Genomic DNA, 21,513 nt, shown 5'->3' with positions numbered 1-21,513 from the left:
CTGGGCCCAGGCCACCCCGGGAGCCTGTGCTGTTGGGCTCCGGCAGCCTGGGAGGGCAGTCTCCAGCCCTTTGCCTCAAGGAGGGGTGCTGATAGGGCCGGGAGACCCCTGCACCTTCCTGGGAGCCCCCCAGGGTCCCGTCAGCAGCACCCTCACAGCCACATACCCACCTGTCACTTTCACTCGACCTTAGAATGTTCTTGCTCATAACCCTCGGAGTCAGTTTTTACCCTAATTAGGGCAGCTGAGCCTTGGAACGTCACATTCCAGCCAAAGACCAGGATGATGGCTGGGCCCAGGAGCAAGTGGGGATGCTGGTGTGGGCAGCTTCCGTAGCGTTCCTCCCTCCCAGCAGGAAGGAAGTGGGGCGTTCGGGGGCAGGCCTGGTGGGTTGGTGGCTGCGACGTGGGAGCATGTACACAGCCCTTTTGGTTTCTTCTGTTTCCTAATTGGGAGAACAAAGCAGTGAGTGATGACAAAGCTCTGGGCATCCTTATACAGAGGCAAGTTGTCTCTGAGCAAAGCTGAACAGAGGCCCAGGGGCCCCTCACAGCCACACAGTGGACATGACGAGAACCAGTCAGCAAGAACTCTGGAAGTGTACCCAGCTGCTTGTGGCTGGGAGGTGGAGTCGGGGCTGGGTGGAGCAGCTCAGGGCTTTGCCCAGGACTGCATGGGCAGTTGACAGAGAAGGAGGGAGTTTTAGAGAGCTCAAGTGAAGGATGGGGACCCAATAGTGGGAATGGACTGCTCCCTTCCCGGGGACAGGCCAGGACATGCAGGAGATGGACCCAGCAACCCTGGGGGACATCCTGACCCAGCACTGGCGGGAGCCAATGGGATAAGCAGAAGAGGAAGCAGAGCCCTCTGAGCAGAGCCCTCTGAGCATAAGGAGGTGGAGCATAGGGAGCATAGGGAGGTGGAGCCCTGGGGGTAGGAAGGCTCCAGATCCAAAGGGTGTCAGGGACTAGGGCCAGGCAGGGACCATGTTAGGCAGCTATACCCAGAGATGAGGATGCAGGCTCAGGTGAGCCAGAGATGCAGGTGGGGCAGCTCCTGGGCACACAGCCACCTGGTCAGCTGCTTCTGCTACCTGCCTGTGGCTGGGCGGGTCCCCCAGGTACTGCTGGTGCCCGGGAGTGCTGGGGGGCCCAGCCACTCGGGACCCCTCCCCTCCATGTGTGCCCAACAGCCTGCCTGTCTGTTAAAGAGCAGATCCCTAAAGGCTCCACATCTGTGTTTCTGTGGACCAGAAGGGTGCTCACTTCGGCAGCACATATACTAAAATTGGAACGATACAGAGAAGATTAGCATGGCCCCTGCACAAGGATGACACGCAAATCTGTGGACCAGAAGGGAAAGCCAGCCTCTTTGACATACCCAGTGATTCTGAAATGCAGGTTCTGGCAGCACCTGGCAACCAGCCCAGAACAGCCCCCGCTCCAGACCTCTGCCTTCCTTCACCTTCGAGGCAGAGCACCTCCCTCCCAAAGAGCAGAACAGCATGGCCAATTCGTGTGCTCACAGGCCCACTGGGTCAGGACACGCTTCTGCTTCGAAGCCTGCAAAGGCCCCGACGCCCTTGCCAGGACAGCTGCAAAGCCTTAGCCTGACCACTGAGAGGTGTGACCCTTCTCGCCACTTTGCCCTCATGCCCTCCGGGCATTTCTAATTGTGCATAATGCCCAGAGGGCACACATTCTCTGGGCTTGGAGCCCACCACCCAGCCCTCCTCAGCTGCAGCCTGTGTGTTGTATCTGTTCTGTAGAACAGTCCAGTGTCTTGGTGTTTTATGGATCCTGCCATGCTGTCATGTATAGGAACTCTTCACCAGGTCCCGGGCCCAGAGATGCTCTCCTATATTATCTTATAAATGTTCAGGCACATTTTTTGCTTATGGATAATCAATCACTTTAACATCACTTGTTGAAAAGATAATCATTCCTTCATTGACTTGCTTTTGCAAATATCTGTCAAATATCAATTGACCATACCTATGTGGGGTTATTTCTGGGTTCTCTGTTCTGTTCTATTGATTTTAATGTCTCTCCTACCAACACCACAGTCTTGATTAATGTGATTATATAATAAGTCTTGAAATCTGGTAAAGTGACTGTCCTGTTTTATTGTTTTCAGAATTGTTTTAGTAATCCTAGGTCCTTTGCTTTTCCATATAAATAGAATCATTTAGAATATTTTGAATAACTTAGAACAATTTTGGTTATTTCTCCAAAAAAAATTACTGGGATTTTTGTTAGAAATTGTGTTAAACATGTTTATTACTTTTGGAGAATTGAGTCTTTTATTATGTTGGGTCTTCTAATCCATGAACATGGTATGTCTTTCCATTCATTGAGATCTTTGATTTCTCTCTTCAGCACTTTGTAGTCTTCAGCATGCAAGTTCTGTGCATGTTTTGTTAGATTTGCATCTAAGAATTTCACTTTTTTAAGTGACTGTAAGTTGTACTGTGTTTTTCATTTCAGTTTCTGTATGTTCATTACTAGTATATAAAAAAACCAATCAATTTTTATAAGTTAATCTTGAATCCTGCAGCCTTGTTTATTAGCTCTAGGAATTTTTTATTTGTGAATTTTCATAGCTTCCTTAGGATTTTTTAAAAAGATTTAAAAAAATTTATTCATGAGAGACACACAGAGAAAGAGGCAGAGACACAGCCAGGGGGAGAAGCAGATCAGAGCCTGATGTGGGACTCAATCCCAGGACCCCAGGATCTCACACCCTGAGCCAAAGGCAGATGCTCAACCACTGAGCCCGCCAGGTGCCCTGATTTCCTTAGGATTTTTTAGAAAGACCATTATGTCATCTGCAAATAGGGACACTTTTATTTTTTCCTTTCTGATCTATATGCCTTTTATTTCCTTTCTTTTCCTTATTGTGCTAGCTAGATTTCTAGGACCCTATTGATTAAGAATGGTGAAGGTGGGCACTTGGTCTTGTTCCTGATCTTAGAGGAAAGCTTTCAATCGTCCATCAGGTGCGATGTCAGCCATAGGTTTTCTATAGATGCTCTTTATCAAATTGAGGAGGATTGACTCTACTAGTTTTTTGAGAATTTTATTACAAGTGGATGCTAATTTAGGTTTTCTCCATCTTATAATGTTCTTATAAATTAGATACAATCTAATTTGATACAATCAATATGTATGTATGTCAATAATACAATTGATACAATCATATGTTTTTTCTTCTTTATTTATATCATGGATTGTATTGCTTGATTTTTAAATCTTTAACCTGCATCCCATTCCTGTAATGAATTCAACTTGGTCTCAGTAATCTTTACTTCCATATATTGCTGAATTCTACTTGCTAGAATTAGGAATGTATTACATTCCTACATACATTAAGAATGTATGTCTCTGTATTCATGAGGAATATTGGCCTGCGGTCCTTTTTTTGTACGATCTTTGCCTGTTTTTAGCATAGGATAATTCTTGCTTTATAAAATGATTTGGAAAGTGCTTTTGTTTTCTGAAAGAGATTGTTAGTGACAGTGTTAATCCTTTTTTATATGGTGTAGTAGAATTTTTCAGTGAAACCATCTGAGTTGGAAGATTTCTTTTTTGGGGAACTCAGAAATCATGAATTCCATTTCTCAAATTATTAATGTCATATTTGAAGAATTGTAGAAATGTGTACTTTTCAAGGAATTGGCCTTTTATATCTTAGTTGTCAAATGTACATGTGTAGAGTTGTGCATACCTTTTCCTTATTATCCTTGTGATGCCCTCAGGATGGGTAGTGACAGTCTCAGCTTCATCCCCAATATGCACTTCTGTTTAATCCCTTCTTTTCTTGGTCTTGCAAAAGTTTGTCAATTTACTGATCTTTCAAGGAATCACCTTTTGTTTCATTGATTTGTTTTCTCTGTTTTAATTTAATTAATTTCTACTCTTATCTTTCTTTTATCCTTTTTATTGTTGTTTTGGGTTTATTTTGCTCCTCTATCTTGTTTCATGATTTGAGAGTTTAGACTATTGATTTGAGACTTTTTCTCTTTCCTAAACTCAGCTTTTTAAGACATTTTTTTAGGGGTGCCTGGGTGGCTCAGCGGTGGAGCATCTGCCTTCGGCTCAGGTCGTGATCCCAGAGTCCTGGGATTAAGTCCCTCATGGGGTTCCTTGTGTGGAGCCTGCTTCTTCCTCTGCCTGTGTCTCTGCCTCTCTCTGTGTCTCTCATGCATAAATAAATAAAATCTTAAAAAAAAACTCAGGGTCATGAATTCAAGCCCCATGTTGGATTTGATGCTGGACAGGGAGCCTACTAAAAATAAATAAGTAAGTAAAACATTTTTTAATCAAGGAGAAAGGTTACTGCATGGTTTCAATTAATATGGAAGGAAAGCTTTTCACACACGTGCATCTTATAGAAAGTTATAGAACTTCTATGATCCATTTAAATACCCAGATAGTTAACATTTCACCCATTGAAGATGGCACAGTGTACCGTTTTCCAAATGGAGATTCTGACTCTCAGAAACTCAAGTTTCTTGATTAAGAAATAAGAATGGGGCAGCCCGGGTGGCTCAGTGGTTTAGTGCTGCCTTCAGCCCCGGGGTATATTCCTGGAGACCCGGGATGGAGTCCCATGTCGGGCTCCCTGTTTGGAGCCTGCTTCTCCCTCTGCCTGAGTCTCTGCCTCTCTCTCTCTCTCTCTGTCTCTGTCTCTATGAATAAATAAAATAAAATCTTAAAAAAAAATAAGAATGATGGTAGAAGCAAGATTCCTCATTCTTCCGCCCACCACAGTGCTCCAGCCTGCACAAGCTGTCTTCACGGGCTGGAACAGGCGCTGTCGGTAAGGGTAGGTTACCATATTGGCTCCCCGACCCAGCTGCTCATAGTCCCAAACTGAGAGAACAGTTGTGGGAGCTGGCCAGATGAGGGTCTGTGGATAGTGTCCATCCTCCTGCCCTTCTTGCCTTCCAGCTCCACCTGAGTGGTGGAGGGAGCCGTCCCTGGGCCACTCCACAGGTTGGTTGTTTGTGCACAAAATTCAGGCTAATGCTTTTCAGGAGGGGGGGGCAATCTCCAAAAAGCCAACTTAGATTAAGGAACTCCAAATGGATGGGACATTCCAACTCTGCCACTTACCAGCTGTGCGACTTGGGGTGAATGTAGGATCATCTCTGTGCCTTGGTTTGTTCATCTGAAAAATGGGATGATCAACAGTGTTGATGTCACAGCATCGTTAAGGAGTGGGCCTGTGTGAAGCTCTCAGACAGTGCGGGCAGCAGTGAGCCCCAGGTCAGTGAGCGCTGGTCTCAGCTCTAGTGATCCCCTCCAAGCTCCTCCTGTCCCTCCTGCTCAAAACCCACAGGCCTTTGATGTTGGAGTGAGGAAATTCCTGTTGCTTTCCATGGTCACCCTGTCTCCCCACCCCCACCCCCAAGCAAAGCTTCGCTCAGCCAAGAAAAAGCAAAGTTGTTCAGCGATGTTGCAGACACTTGTTCAAAAAGCCAGGAGCACGGGTGGAATATACAGAACCGGTCCAAGCGGAGGGCAGACAGGTTTCCGCACAACCGCCGCATCCCCTGCAAGCTCTGTGAGCGCCTGGATAAACACCACCAGGCGTTTCTGTCGAATTACACTGCAGACGGTATGTATAAACAGTCTTCCTAAGCCCAGGGCACTGCTCCGGCAAGCCAGCCCCACCACACTTTCCCAGGTGGGGAAAGGCCCCTGTGAAGGCCCTTGTTTTGGACAGAGAGCACCGAGTCCTGTTAGCACCAGGGCTGCTGAAGACAGAGCTCCCGGGCTGTGGGGTTCGGATGCCCGCCTCACTGCCAGCCGTCAGACAGCTCTCAGGACGAGGGACCGAATCAAAGGTGCTCCCATCCCCCAGCCGGTCTTTTCCTCTCTGGCTCTCAGACTATGGAAAACACAGACACACCAGCCCCTCCCCATCTCCCCAGGCCAAGCTCAGATTTCCCCATCCGCTCCCGCTGCCCAGCCGACCACAAATTCGGAGGTTCCCACACCCACTTCAGGTTTGGTTGCTTGCTCCAACAACTTCCAGAACTCAGGATCACACTTTACTTATGTCTCTGGTTTATTATAAGGGCCACAATTCAGGAACAGCTACATGGAAGAGATGCACGGGCAGGGTGAGGGGAAGTGGCCCAGAGCCCTGTGCCCTCTCTAGGTGCGTCTCCCTCCCAGCTCGTAGACGTGTCCACCCACCCGGGATCTCTCCAAACCTCCCCGGAGATTTGGGAACAGGCTGGAAGTGCCAACCCTGCGATCACACTGTCGGTGCCTCTGTCAACTGGCCCCCATCCTGGAGCTGTCTGGGCCCCAAGCCACCAGCCATCCCGTTAACGTTCAAAAATAAACAAATTCAAGGATTTTAGGAGCTCTGGGCCAAAAAAGAAACAAAGACCAAATATTTATTTTATATTTTATTGGAGGGTCCATGTGTTCATGTTCCGTGGAGAGCGGGACCCATTACCTCCTTCATGGTTCAGACCCTCTGCAGCACACACACACATATGTGCACACATATACCTCCACACACATGCACACACATGTCACACACTTACAGAAACACGTACACACTGGCTAGGTGCCCTTACAAAATAAGAAATGTGAACAGAACAATTCCTGGCATCTCTGTTGTCTCCTGGTTGATAGCGCCGTGCAGACAGCCGCAGGAGGCAGGAGGCAGGGGGCACAGACACACAAGGGGTACTTGGAAGTCACGGTTAAAGCTGTGCGGCTTACCCTTGGCAGGTGTCTGTCAGCGAGTGAATATGTATTGTGCAGCAGTACAGCCAGTCAGAGGCTTCACTTGGGTCCACTCGGGATTATTGTACAAAAGGCCAACTTCGGTCCTGCAGATCCGTCCCTGCCTTGATGCGTGACCGCCATTTCTCCCGGTGCTGTGTGAACGACTTCCATGCGGGCAATCTGTGGGACAGAGGCCCCTTTCCTCCTACGGGGCACCCTTTCTTGTGGCTCGCTCAGCTGCCCCCTGGCCTCCCCAGGGCTCCATCCCGAGCAGGCCTGAGCAGTGGCCTCCAGCAACCGAGAAAGGTGGTGTGCAACCTTTCCTCAAGATAAGAGCCAAAGCAGAGCTAAGAGTGGGTATAGTGCCCACTTATTCTGATCCTGGGGACTGGGAAAAGCACCCAGGATAGGGAGGCAGAGGCCGGGAGGGGAGGCAGCAAGGGGGTGCATCTCCGGGCCCAGGTGTCCGACTTGGCGGCGGCTCAGCTGCTGCAAATCCACTCCTGGGGCATCTTGGCTCTGTGGGGGACGGTATCCCGGAGGGTCAGAGACCTCCAACCTCCCCGCACCTGCTGGCGGGGCTGTAGGCGCCACAGTGCTCAGACAGCAAATGTCTGTACAAATCTTTTTGTAAAATTATAAACAATCATGTATTACTTATGTGTCATAATATGTAACTCATTTGTTCAAATGATAGTCAAGTTTGGGACCAGATGGTTTTTCAGAAGCGTTCACATTAAATCATGCTATTTTTTTCATTTTATTCCTATAGGCCTCGACTTGATTTGACAGCCTGAGAACAGAAGTGGATACATTTTTAAAGTATTCGGTATCTGACATTTTGTTTTTCTCCAACCTCGTATTATGGAAAACTTTCAAACATCCAGAGAAGGGGAGCACATGCACAACTCCTCACCTTGTCCCCACCTGCCTCCAACCACTGGTTTTGTCCCACCAACTTCGTGTGCTGTATTGTTTTGCTGAGTCATCTAAAAACAAATTTTAGACATCGAGATATTTTACCCTCAATAGTTCTCCCAGAAATAAGGCCGTTCTTCCAGACGAGCATCGTGTTATTGTCATGCCCAATTCACACTTCCAATGAGCCCATGACATCATTGAACACTCCCTCCATTCTGAGATGTCCTCCTAGTTTGTCAGGTCCATGCTGGTCGTCAGAAACGCTGCTTCTTTTTGGCTGTTTTTGTACTAGAACCAATCCCACCCTTTTCAGGACGTTGATCTGTTGGAGGGATGTCAACCACCTGGCTCTCTGCACCCGTCTGGTCCTCTCTCCCAGTGTGGTGGACCAGCAGCTCTATCCCTTCTGCTTCCCGGAAACTGGAAGTGAGAGCTACAGGCTTGGCCTTTGGTTCAAGTGAAGTGTTTTTAGTAGGAACACAGCCTGGGTGATTTCGTGGGCTGGATTTTGCATCCCCGGAGGTGGGGCCGGTTCAGCCCAGTGATGCTGAGTTTGAGTCCCCGTGAAGGTGCTGACAGATGTCTCCGGTGGAAGTGGAGAATGTTTTTTCCTTCTCAGGTAGCACTGTGTGATCGACACACTTTCACGCTGCCCCGTCCCACACAGTTATTTCATTGCGGGACGAAGAATTCGGAGCTCCTAGTTCCTCCATTCCTTCTACATTTAAGAGCTGGCATCTACAAAGAGCTTTCCTTGGTTAATCAATCAGGGAGGCAGAGGGGGAGACTTTTATCCAACAGACTCGTCAGGAGGGAGGCCTGGTTTCCTAGAGAGAAGTAGGGAGAGAATATGGTCTTTAGGGGCTCAGAGCCCAGCATCTGAGCCTGAAAGCCCAGGGAGAGAGGAGAAGGAGGGGTGGGACCCTGCTTCATTGAGAGGGCTGTTGTGGGGAGAGCACTCATGAGGAGAATCTTTGGGGGAAAGAAGTGTTTTTGTAAACGGATTTTCAAGAATGCCTCTATGTCCGATCCTCGATCCTCATGTCTCCCTTGGGGCACCTGCATAAAAAGCCCTAGTGTGTTTTAGGGTTCCCAGAGTCCTGTTCTGAGGCTGGTTTTGGAGGCATCCCCAGACCTCAGGTCGCCCTGTTCAGTCTGGATTTCAGAACCCCTCCAGTGAATGAAGACAGGGCGCCAATCACAGTGAACTTCAGGCAGTCACCAGTAGTTAATTTTACATTGCACAAAGCAACTAGTTGAAAGAATTATGGATGACCCGACTGACCGGTCAGGTGTAGACATGGAGGCCAGGACGCTGTACTGTCCCCTGGCTCTGGTGGGTGGCCAAAGCAGCAGCTATCTATTTTCCTTCGCTTGGCTTGAAGCTGAAGGGGGCAAGCACCCTCCCACTTGCAATTTGGGATGAAGCGGTTTCCCAGGGCTTGCACAAGACACGCTGAGTCAGTTTGGAAGGCCTCCCTGCAGACGGGGCTCCCAGCAGGTCAGGCTGACTGGATTAAGTGGCAGCAAGGACAGGGCAGGGTCAGCGGTCCTCTGAGCCCCAAGGGGAGGCCAGAACACTGCAAGCGTTCCAGCTCACATAGTCCAGGGCTCATGTTTCTCAGTGGGGAAAACACACAAAAGCCAGCAAAGTGCAAAACATGCCAGGCGCCCATTAGGGCTCAAACCCGCCCCAAATAAGCATTTGCTCCCAGCTGTGGAGGAAGGTGGAACAGGACTCCTTCTCTGGGAGCAGGGAGCCCCCAGATCTGCGGCAGGAACCTGAGGGAGACCCTTCCCCACATCCTCCTCTCTCCCTCCTGGGACCCCTGGCCTGGATCCTGTCTACCCAGGGAGGTACACCCTTGGTGTAGGTAACAAGCCTCAGCTTCCCTCTTCCCCCCACCCCCGTCCTAGGAGTTTCTAGGGTTGGTTGCTGTTTGTTCACCTGGCCTTCACTTTCCTTCTCCAACAGAAAATTCTGTAGTTTAGTTGTTTCCTCGGGTATTCCGTGGAAGCACTTGGTCTGGACTACTTCATTCATCCAGGCAGGAGGGTGCAATGTCTTTGTGGACAGCAGCCCTGAGAGCTGGGTGACTGTGTGTGCAGGGGGCCTGGGGTCCACAGCCAGGGCAGGACGGAGGAGGGTGCCACGTGCTAGCCCGGGAGCCAGGAGTCCACTCGCCAGCCAGTAGCCACTAGCCCAGGGGCCAAGGGTCAGCAACTTCAACGGAAATGATCCAGATCACTGCCATGGTAACGATGATGATGGTGATCATCTCACCCACGGAAACCCCTCCTGTGAGCACTGCAGGTGCCTGGCCCCAATCTAGCCTCAGGCCAGTTGGAACCTACATCCCACCCACCGCCCCTGACAGGCCAGGTCCTGAGACCCCCAGGGTCTGCTGCCAAGAATTCACCCACCCCAGGGCCAGAGGCCTGCCTGGGGCAGGGGCTTGGACGAGCTGCACCCTGAGGGCACTGAGGAGGGCACGGGAGGGCACGGGGCGCGGAGTGGGAATGGTGAGTGGGGGGCGGGAGGAGGGCGCGGGGGAGGCGCGAGGGGCGAAGGGAGGTGGGCTGCAGAGATGGGGACGGAGAGATGAGGACGAGCTGGGGAGGCGGGGGCTGGGGGAGGGGCGCCGGGGCGGCGGGGCGGGAGCGGGGAGGGCGGGCGCTGCGCGCGGCGGGAGGAGCGCGGGCCCCGCCCCCAGCGCCGCTGGAAAAGTTTGGGCCCGGGCGGGTGCGCGCAGAGGCTGAGCCCGCGGGTCCCGGCAGAGCCCGGCGCCACCCGCCACCCGCCCCCGCCGGCCGCCCGCGAGCGGAGGAAGGGCCTCGAGGATGCGCGCGGCGCGAGGACGCCTCCCAGGCGGCGGTGAGCCTGCGGGCCGGGCCGGGGGCCGGGCGGGGGCCGGGCGGGGGCCGGGCGGGGGGCACCTCTCCCACCGTCCAGCCCGCCCGGGGGACAGCGCCCTGCCCTGCCACCGCCTGCCCCTGCCCGGGCCACCCACTCCTGCGGCAGCCGCGGCCGGGGCGGACGGAGGGCTCCCCTGTGCACGCGGGCGCGTGTCACAGCCAGGGGCGCGGGGATGGTTCCTTTTTAACCACCTCCCGGGAGTCCAGACCGAGCGTCATCTTCCCATTCTCAGGACCTGGAGGAAAGAGAAGTGGCTCTTTCCAGAGAAGTCCCCTGGGCCCTATCCCTAGAGCGATTGAAAAGTTACGTGTCCTCCGGGGAAGAGGACCTGGGGGCTCCGGGACCGGGTGGCCGTCGTCGTTCTCCTGGGAAAACCATTCTTTTTTTTTTTTTTTCTTTGAAAACCATTCTTTTAAACGATATTCTCCACATCGTCCCATTCTTTCCCGTCTGTTTCTGGAAGTAGGCAATGAGGGCTGTCAGGATCGGGGCTGGAGGGTGACATCGCCACTTTGCAGTTGTGAGGTTCCCGAGGAAGTCAGTGCGCTGTCCTCCCAGCGAGACAAAGCCTGGAGAACGGCAGGGACTTGTCCTTCTTTGGCCTGATGCAGGAGACGGACGCTGGCTTTGCCACTTTCAGCCTCCCCGGCTCCAAATGGTCTCTCTCTCTCTCTCTCTCTTTTTCTCTCTCTTCTGGGGCTGGCCACTCCCGGTGACATGTTTCATTGTGGGTTTTTATATTTAGATGTAAGAGAGGGCCTTCTTGTTGGGGGTTTAAAGGGAACACGTTTTGTTAGGAAGATTAAGAAAAGGGAGTGGCATGAACACGGGGTCTCCTGGAAGATTATTTTCAAAAGCGGAAGGTCCACCCTGCACATGGTACCCACCCCCAGCTGGAGCCCTGAGCACTTCCAGAACTTCTTGCTCACGTCTGGATGTCAGAGGTTGCAGAGCCCGCTCTGTATACCCACATCTTCATCATTCGTGTTTGCAACATTCTTTTCTTTTTTAGTGGCAATCCTGCGGGCGTGGTTAAGACCAGTGATTCCTAGAAGTCCCAAGGCAGGATTGTCCTGTGGGGTGTGACGGACAAGGGTGGCCATGCCCCTGGCTGGCGGTGGCAGTGGTGATGATGGTGGTGGTGGTGTGTGTGTTGTCCTCGAGGAGTTGGTGGAAGTGTCTGGACCTGTAGGAGTTTTCTCGGAACTGATGCAGAGCTCTGTTCAGGTTGAATAATTCTGTGGCCCTAGAAGGACCACACACTGGGCTTCCTCAGTCAACAGAGCTTCACATCCGGCCTGCCTGTCTGGTTGCTCTGTCACCTGACACCAGAGACTACAGGTCAGCCTTTAGGAGCAATTCCCCGCCACCCGCCCCACCCCATAAAGATACAGCTGGGATGGCTTCTCAACAAGTTTCATCTTTGAAAATGCTGCTTTTGTCTTTGTTTCTGAATTTCATAAAATGCATGGCTGTCCTAATTTTCTACCACGGGTGCATGGTAGAAACTTGCATTTCCTGAAGAAGGAGCCTCCCGTGTTGGCCTCATAATATTCTCAAAATGTGGGGACTGATTTTCCGTTCTCTGGAAATTGTGACACTGATTTGACTCTGTGGTGTCTTTTTTTTTTTCCCATCCTTCTGAAGACACTTTGATAGCTACAGTGGATGTGTGGTTTTTTTTACAGTAAAAAAAGGAGACTCTGAGCATGCCAACATCTGAATATTTGTGAGTGTCCCTGCAGTGAAGCCCCCTTTTCTTCTGCAGGACTTTGTTCTGGGAGCCGGTGCTGACACAGTGGGCAGGGCCTTGGGGCACCCTCAGGCCTTCCGTGGTGGGAGCCGGAGCCGTGGGCCGTGCTTTCCGGGACCTTTCTTTTCCCTCTCACATGGCTTCCTCATTCCTGTCTTATCAGTTTGGAGCCACTTCTTATGATTCCTTTGCACCCATTTTCTGCTGAATTCATTAATTGCCTTATGAGATGTATCATGAGCTCTCGGAGGTAATAGGGTGTGCTTGGTGGACTCCATCCAGGTGCGAGAGTCCTGTGCTTCAGTTACGGTTATGACAGCGCTGGGCACGGTCTGTTCTGTGTTCTTTCCTCCTATTTTGGAGGAGCTGCAGCTGCGGGTCTGTAGGAGGCTCGGCGGCAGGCCAGCTAGGTGAGCCAGCGACGAGACTGCCCAGTGGAGAATGTGGCCCCGCCGGGGGTGGCTCCGGCTTGCCCGTGGCTCCGTGAGCTGGGGCAAGTCCGAGTGGCTCTTTGGCCCTGCAGACACCACTCCATCTCCCTGGTGTCGGTTTTCCATGTAGGTCGGCATTCCAGCATTTGGCTAGCCTGCTGGTGACACTCTTGTCACCTTCAAGTGAAGAACACCAAGAGGGGTGGACGCTCCAGAAGAGCTGACCCCTAACATGGTGCACGGGAATCAGATGACCCACATCTCCAGCCCAGCACCGCCTCCTCCAAGCTGTGTCACCAAGGACAGTGACCCCCACACCCCAGCCTCGGCTTCCCTCTATGTACACTCAAAAGGCAGATGCTGCCATGGGGACCAGACATGGTACCCTGCAAGGTGCAATGTGTGCTGCGTGTGCTGTGTCGCTGTGGCACAGGGAAAGGGTAGGAGAGACCCCACCATTAGGACTTCTTGGCCAGGTGTCTCCTGTTTGCATAAGCCCTTCCCTGCCCGGAGGAGCTCATCCCCGCACACCTTCATTCATCCCATGGCAGTCTGGGCAGGAGTCCAGCCTGTGCTCTTACTTAGGACAAGCGGAGGAGGGAGAGTCTGAAAAATCCGCTTGAAGAGCAGAGTTTAAGGCCTCTTGTATCCAAACCGGTTGCCTTGTGATGGTGGACAAGCCCAGGCACCCGGGAGAGCGGGCGCGGAGGCAGAGCCTGGGGCCTGTGCGGGGGTCCTGCAGCCCACCCCGGGTACGGAGCTCCGGAGGAGTGTGTGAACACCCACCTACCTGCTGAGAGAGTCACTTGTAGGAAAGCCACCGGGTGAGTTGGTAGTGGGAGGCCTGCTCCTCACAGTGGTCTCGCCAGGGCCCCAGGACTGGGCTCCCAGCAGAGGGCAGGCCTGCGGGGCTGTGCATGCAAGGCCTCTTGCACCGAGCTACCTCTGACTGTCCAGCGAGGTCACCTCCAAAATCTGGGGGCAAGAGGAAGTACTCATTAGCGAAGGAATTTCCTGGGGCATCGAAATGACCAGCCCGTTATTTCTTTCCTAAATTCTTGTAAACAACAACAACAAAATACTGCTTTCCAAGAAATCCGCTGGTTGGCAAATGCTTGGTGTTTTACTTCCGTCTGGAGGATAGTTGATTTCCCTGGGAAAACGTGCCTTTGACCAGCAGCACCCTGCGTCTGACCGGAGAAATCTCATTGTCTTCTCTTGTCTTTCTTGTTCACCACGATGGGGAGAGAGAGAAAGAGAGAGAGAGAGGGAGAGACCCCAGGCTTTTCAGAAATATTTCCCTTTACTTTTTTCGTTTCCTTCTTTTTATAGTTTATTTTTAAAATTGACATGTGTCATGTGTAGAGAAAGTGAATCGCTAGTGCAGAGCGCACATCTGGAACCCATGGGGGGCCCAGGCTGCCCCTCCCTGCAGATGCACCCCCTTGGAACAGAGGGACAGAAATCCCGCTGGCGTGACACACAGTGAAGCTACCTTCTAGGTGCCTCTCCCGAGCCCGCACACCGCCACCTTCCTCAGCATCAGCCTTTATTTCTCAGTTGTTGGGGGGAAATTACGCAGGATTGGAGTCTTAACAATGAAACGTCAGATGGTGGTCACTGCCAGCCGCAGATGCTTAACTTTTAAAATAAAGCAAAACGTGAGCACTCACGCTGTGTAAAACTTGCCCTCGTGGGGACTTGTCCAGGTAGCCCAGTGGCCAGTCTCTGCAGGGACCAGCTATGTCAGAGCCCATTCCCGACACCACCACGACGCTCGGAAAGCCAAACGACCCCATGGGAGCACAGGTACAAGCTCACAAGGATGTCTCCACCCACACCCGGCAGTGCTTCCTAGGAAAATGACGTGCAGAAACCACCCTATATCCATAGGCAAGAGTGGCCGGGGCATCCGTCCCTTGACGGGAGCAGGAAGTGCCAGCATCCAAATGCACCTCCCTGTAGGACTCAAGGGAGCATCGTGCCATTGGCAGAAAGATGCCAGGCACAGTCGGATGCTGTGGGACCCCATCTATGGGAAGGTCGGAAACAGCTACGTACAGCCCTCCAGAGGGTGAGAAGCCCAGCCCGTGACCCCTCTGGGGGTCGGTGGTGACTGCACCGGGTAGGACAGGCTGGCTCCCCAGGACTTGATGGCCCAGTGCCCTGCACTCCGCAGAACAGATGTGCCTGGAGGGCTGGTGCCCCACCTGGTCTTGCGCTCCGAGGTGGAGGGCGAGAGGGCGGAGTGTTCTTCCCGCAAATCCAGGTCCTGCCTCACCCCCTGAAAGGTGGGGCCCGAACTCTGTGATGCTTTTGACCACAAATAACAGCACTCAGATGCATCCAAAATCAATCTGGCCTTTAGCCCAGCACGTAACTCTCAGGATGGAGTCCGCGTTCTAATGTTGATAATCCAAAGAAAATAAGCTTTTAGATTCCAAAGGGAGCCAGATGTCTTCCAGTTATGAAAATGCAGCGAATAGCATTTAGCAAGAGATGCTCTGAAAAAAACAGGCTCTTCGAGTGATGAATATTTAATCAAGGAAAATGATAAATTAAGCATTAGTGGGAAAAAACATTCACCCTCAAAATGCATGTTTTTGGTGGCTCTCTGGCACATCTTACACCATTCTCATTGTGGCTCTTGTATTGCTGGGTCTTGGCTTCACTTTTGGCTTGTTTTTCTGCTCTGCTCTGTTTTTTGTTTTGTTTTTTCAAAACCTGGCACGTGGGGAGGAAAAGAAACGGATGGGAGTCTGTGTAGCCCTTCACTTGCGTGTCCTCGCTCTTTACGTCCAAGAGGTTCCAGATGCAGTGGGTTTATGGGGACACATGTCCCTTTGGTCGGTGCTCATGGCACAAGCACGGGAGTAGAGTGTGTGCCACGGGGGGAGCATCCACGACGTGGAGTCACCATGGGGGAAGCAGGCCCAGAAGACGAGGTTCACTTGTACTGTGGTTTCAAAACCTTTCAGATGTGGCTGCTTGGAGCCCTTTCTCACCCTCCTGGGTGTGAATTCACCAACAATTCACTTTCCTCACCCTTTCAGGTCACACTCGTGTGTCTGCAGTTCAGACTGTGCGGGTGCTAACTCACTCAGGATTATACCCCGTGTTAACCACACGCCCGCCGTCCTTCCTGAGATGGAAGCCCCTGGCAGGGGAGCAGGTGTTGTGGACACAATGGCCCGTGGATGTAGGGCATATGGAGGCCTCGGGGCAGCCACGTCGACCCTCCACCGGCTGGGACACAGCCGTTCTCGGGGCACTGCTCCCTTCTGACTGTCGGTGGGGTGGCCGTGTGCTTCTCGCCCCTGCCTCTGTACTGCGCCTCTTCCATGGACAAGGACGCTCGTAGGGCAGGGTCGGTCAGCCCCGTCTGTGTGGGGCTGGCTGTGCTCTGGGCTGTGCTGTGCCCAGGGCCCCGCGAGCAGAGGGAGGTCGTGCCAGCTCCATTCACAGCTCGCGGATAAGGAACCAGCAGACAAGCAGAGCATGTGTTGGGCTCCCATGAGCAGACAGGCGCCGTGAGAGGCGTGGGGCACTCTGCCCCTGTGTGACCCTGAAGCAAGCCGCTCCAGGCGCTGGGCTCCGGGATGGTCAGCAGCGTCATTATTCCCGCTCTTTATTTTATTTTATTTTTTAAGATTTCATTTATTCATGAGAGACACAGAGAGAGAGAGAGAGAGGCAGAGACACAGGCAGAGGGAGAAGCAGGCTCCACGCAGGGAATCCGATGTGGGACTCGATCCCGGGTCTCCAGGATCACGCCCTGGGCTGAAGGCAGCGCTAAACCGCTGAGCCACTGGGCTGCCCTGTTCCCGCTCTTTAAAGGACAGCCTGCGATCTGCCGTAAGAAGTGGCGAGTAGAGAAGTCTCGAGGGGCTGGGCTGACCCCAGGGCAGAGGGAGCCTGACTCGGGGCAAGAAGGCTTGGCCAGGGTTAGAGGAAGGTGCGTGGGGCCGGGGCGCTGGCGGGCCAGCTGCCCACCGAGCTGACCGTGCGCCTCCAGGGCACCTACCGGCACACACCTCGCAGGCATCCTGCACAGGCCACAGCCCATGGGCTTTCCGGAGGAGGCAGGGCCTGGGTGCCCCAGCACCTGGGGAGAAGTCCCTGCAAAGAAGGAGCAGAGCCGTCTTTCCTGATCTCAGAGAACCTGAGCCCCGGTGGAGGGGAGGGTGTCACAGCACCCTTGGCCCTGAGCAGTGCCTGTGGGGCAGCGACCTGAAGGGTGCCTGGAGCCAGGGCCCCGCGGACTCTCCTCTCCTCCTCATCCAACAGCAGCCACACACACTGCGCCCCGGGATCCTTCCAGGACCCAGCACCTCCCGGGCTGTACCCGAATCTGGCATCGAGCTCAGATCCCAACACACCCCAAGTGTGGAGCCCGTGTGTCTCCAAACCCAAAGTAGGGCTATGACTTAAACGTCATGAAAGAAAAAAAAGTCACCACTGGATACTCTGCAGGCTGTTCTAAGCCAAGCTCATGTGCTCATTAGTAGATGTTTAAACATAGGTTTGTAATTTAAAATCAGTGCATCCACTGGTAGCCCCGTCCAGCTGGGACGGTGATGTCCCCACAGGTGATGGGTGTGGCCTCAGGTGAGGGTGGGAAGTATCAGAGGGGAGGGGGGCTTAAACCCGGGGCCACCGATGGCTGGCACCTGGCTTCGGGCCTCCTCCGTCTGCCTATACCCCCAGCGGGGTCCTTTCTCTCTGCTCACGAACAACGGCTTCAGTTCCGGGGGCGCAGACGGTCTGACCTGAGCTCTGGGTTTTCAGCCAAGTCCAGAGGCCAAGTGCTTGTCCCTGACTCTCCTTCTATCACCCTTGGTAGAAGTATGGGCTCATGGCCCATCTGCCCCTCCCCACACTGCTGCCATCAGGGAGCTATGGGCCGTCGTGCCTCCCACTGCCCTGCCCTTGGTGGCCGCATGGCCGTCTCCGGCCTCCCCTGTAGGCCGTTGGGACCCCACTCTGTGTCTGGCCCTGGTCCCAGGGACGCCATCGGGGTGGTGTTGCTCCCCTAGTGTTGCTCCAGGCTCACCAGGGGTGGCTTCCCGGGGGCGGCATTCTGGTTCCCTTCTATTTTGCTGTCCCAAGATGATCCCATTTGTCTTGGGGTAAAGGGAATCATGGTTTGGCCGCTCCTGTGCTGTGGCGGAGGATGCACGGTCAGCGCCCCCAAGTGCCTTGGGATTCCCTGACAGACTGACGTGTATTTGGGTCTGTTGTGTCATTGTTGTACGAGTGAATGACCGCGGGGCTCACACACCGACCTCCCTCCCAGCAGCTGCAGACACCAAGTGGCTTCCTGCGGCCACCTCAGCCCCTGAGGAGCCGTGGGCCCCCACATAAGCTGCCTTCCCCCAGCTGTGCTGCGGCTGCCCCCTGGGTGGTCTTGAGCCCCCGTAATCTCTGGGCACCCCACTTTTATCTTCGCAGCCCCCTGCTCTGCACGCCCCGGCTGGGGTCCCGCCACCGCCCGGGCCACCCCGGAAGCCTGAGCCCGCGCCTGTTCTCTGGTATGGATGTGCCCAGGGCGCCCTCTGCTGGGATCCGGAGCTGAGCCTCTGCGCGCCCGAGCGATGGCCACAGTCGTCCCGCCGCGCGCCAGGCCCTCTCCCGGGAACGGGAACGAGACCGAGACCCTGCACGAGCACTACAACTACGTGGGCAAGCTGGAGGGCCGGCTGAGGGAGGCCCCCGAGGGCAGCATGCCTACCACCGTGCTGTTCCTGATCATCTGCAGCTTCATTGTGCTGGAGAACCTCATGGTTCTCATCGCCATCTGGAAAAACAATAAGTTCCACAACCGCATGTACTTCTTCATCGGCAACTTGGCCCTCTGTGACCTGCTGGCCGGCATCGCCTACAAGGTCAACATTCTGATGTCGGGCAAGAGGACGCTGAGCCTGTCTCCCACGCTCTGGTTCCTAAGGGAGGGCAGCATGTTCGTGGCCCTCGGGGCGTCCACCTGTAGCTTGCTGGCCATTGCGATCGAGCGGCACTTGACTATGATCAAAATGAGGCCGTACGATGCCAACAAGAAGCACCGCGTCTTCCTTCTGATTGGCATGTGCTGGCTCATCGCCTTCTCGCTGGGTGCCCTCCCCATCCTGGGCTGGAATTGCCTGCACAACCTCCCCGACTGCTCCACCATCCTGCCCCTCTACTCCAAGAGGTACATCGCCTTCTGCATCAGCATCTTCACAGCCATCCTGGTCACCATCGTGATCCTGTACGCGCGCATCTACTTCCTGGTGAAGTCCAGCAGCCGCCGGGTGGCCAGCCCCCACAACTCGGAGCGGTCCATGGCCCTGCTGCGGACCGTGGTGATCGTGGTCAGTGTGTTCATTGCCTGCTGGTCCCCACTCTTCATTCTCTTCCTCGTCGACGTGGCCTGCAGGGTGAAGCAGTGTGCCATCCTGTTCAAGGCCCAGTGGTTCATTGTGCTGGCGGTGATGAACTCGGCCATGAACCCCGTCATCTACACGCTGGCCAGCAAAGAGATGCGGCGGGCCTTCTTCCGGCTGGTGTGCACCTGCCTGGTCCGGCGCTGGGGCGCCCGCTCCTCACCCACCCAGCCCGCTCTCGACCCCAGCAGAAGCAAGTCCAGTGGCAGCAACAACAGCAGCCCCTCACCGAAGAGCAAGGAGGACCCTCCCCAGATAGCTGCCTCGCCGTGCATCATGGATGGGAACAAAACCCTGCAGAACGGGATCCTCTGCAAGTGAGCATGGCCACCTCCAGGAATGGCCATCCCCACATGTCCATGAGACAAGAGGTGCTCAGCTCCCAGCCACGTTCTTATTTATTGCATGCGTCACCCCCGGGGGTTCTGGAGCTGGCACTCGGGAAATCTGTTTGCCCATGTGTGGCCCATGTGGTGTGGACGTCCCAGGAAGAAGGGGACCCGAGGACTCGCTGGCCTGTTTCACAGTAGACAGCCTGCCTGCCTTGTCCATGTTGGCGTGAGTCTTCCAAACGTCCAATCTGCCACCTTCCCCTGAATCCCACGGGAGGGAAGGTCGTGGGCCCACAACGCGCAATGTGCTTCCCTGAATGTCATGGCAATGTCTGGTAACTTCACACTACGTGGACCGCGCATGCTGTGGATGCTGGCGTGTTCGTCTTTTCTGTGTCACGCAGCGCTCAGGTTTCTGACGTCCACCATCAGGACACAGCACCTGTTTCTGCTGTAGGCAGCAGGACGTGGCACGGTGTCCTGACCGGACCGCCAGGAGCGAGGCTGAGGCTGGCAATTAGCCGGACATGCCCATCCCTGTCTCCTCACACTGACACGGAGTCTTGTGTTCAGCAGGCTTTGAAAAAGGCTGCTCCCGGGTGGGTCTCAGGTGCGTGGATCTGACCCTGACAGTGTCCAAAGGACCCTGGGAGAGTGAGAGTGCGCTGAGAGCTGCATCCCTGCCTCTCCCCAGGGCTGTGTCCCTGCAGAGACTTGAACACATCCCCCAGCCCCATTACCCACATTATGTGACTGGTGACCCTCCAGATCTCAGAAAAGCCCACCAGGGGCTTCCCAGAGGCCATCCCTGGGCCAAGCAGAAGAGCCCAGAAGGCAGAAGCGGAGGACAGACACCCTGGCCAGAGGAAGCTGTGGTATGTTTGATGTGAGGAAAAATTTGTACGGAATTAGGAGAGGCTGACAGGCTGCACTTGGATCCTATTTGGAGCCTGGTCCCCTCTAGCCAGAGAAGCACCAGGTCAGTAGGACCGAGTTGTGTGCTCTTCCGGGAAATGTAGTGATGCTGTAGGTAACAATATGGGGTCAGCCGACCCTGCATCCCCATCCCCGCATGTAGGGGGTTCCTCAGGAGGTATTTGTGCATGAGGAGCTTCCCTCAGGGATCCCACCTGCAGGACACACCAATGAGGACGTGCACACATGTGTGGAGATCTCACACCCACAGAGTTCACGTGTCAGGCTCTTGGCCAAACACAAAACAGGCAGCCTTCAAAAGGACTCTCACATCAGAGCCCCTGAGGCTTTCTGGTTCGCCGGGCATTTCGGCTGAGTCAAGACTCCAGAGACACCTTGACACGTTAACCGTCTGGAGGAGACACTGCTGGCTCCTGCGTGTTATCAGATGCCCATGCTCCCAACCGAGGCACATTCCTGTGGGTCCTGGGGGGTCTCCGTGTCCTGACCAAAGACTTCCCTCATTTCTGTGACTGATGAGAGAAGGGGATGCTCATTGGTGGCACTTTTGTTGGCTTCTTTACGTCGCTGGAGAGGAGTGTATTCTCGGGTCAGACAGCATGTCTAGAAAAGTCAGGCATCAAGAAGACACAGCAGGGAGCACCACGTGTTCACCTAGGGAGTGAAGTGACCACAGAGCTCAGGGTCCCTGGGGGTTCCTGGGTCTCCGGTGCTCTTATTGATGACACTTGCTCCTTGATCCCGACTTCCCATTGTGAGAACACAAAACTTGCAAACAGTTTGAGTGGAAAAACCCAAAGGAGTAATCGTGTGCATTCAATACATGCAGAAAATGATAGACTTTAATAGCAGCATGTACAGCCTGTGCCAACAGCTGCGGGTCATCGAGGGGTTGAGTTTCAAAGCCACCTAGAACATATGCATTAGATCTCTTTACTGTGTCCCGTGTGTGTTTGTTAAAAAAAAAAATAATAAAACCAAAAGCCTGCTTGTAAACCTGTCACTGGAGGTTAGCATGGGGGGTTCATCTGCACCAGGGGTGCAGGGTT

General features: G+C 53.8%; 1 protein-coding gene and 1 pseudogene across 1 annotated transcript; both read left to right on the top strand.

Moving 5' to 3' along the window:
- The first annotated feature begins 1,257 nt into the window (after positions 1–1,257).
- On the top strand, positions 1,258–1,372 carry LOC119869962 (annotated as a pseudogene).
- Positions 1,373–10,466: 9,094 nt separating this feature from the next.
- S1PR3 (sphingosine-1-phosphate receptor 3) lies at positions 10,467–21,460 on the top strand. Its single transcript, XM_038527326.1, has 2 exons — positions 10,467–10,548; positions 18,226–21,460. Exon 2 carries the CDS (start codon positions 18,312–18,314, stop codon positions 19,515–19,517), a length of 1,206 nt encoding a protein of 401 aa, XP_038383254.1. The 5' UTR covers positions 10,467–10,548; positions 18,226–18,311; the 3' UTR covers positions 19,518–21,460.
- The last annotated feature ends 53 nt before the right edge of the window (positions 21,461–21,513 follow it).

This window comes from Canis lupus, chromosome 1 (assembly GCF_011100685.1).
Source record: "Canis lupus familiaris isolate Mischka breed German Shepherd chromosome 1, alternate assembly UU_Cfam_GSD_1.0, whole genome shotgun sequence".
Lineage (NCBI taxonomy): Eukaryota > Metazoa > Chordata > Mammalia > Carnivora > Canidae > Canis > Canis lupus.
This window is presented reverse-complemented; position numbering and strand designations above follow the sequence as displayed.

What these genes read in the sequence shown, in the direction of transcription:
- S1PR3 (XM_038527326.1), top strand. Translation starts at nt 18,312, where the DNA reads ATGTGCCCAGGGCGCCCTCTGCTGGGATCCGGAGCTGAGCCTCTGCGC.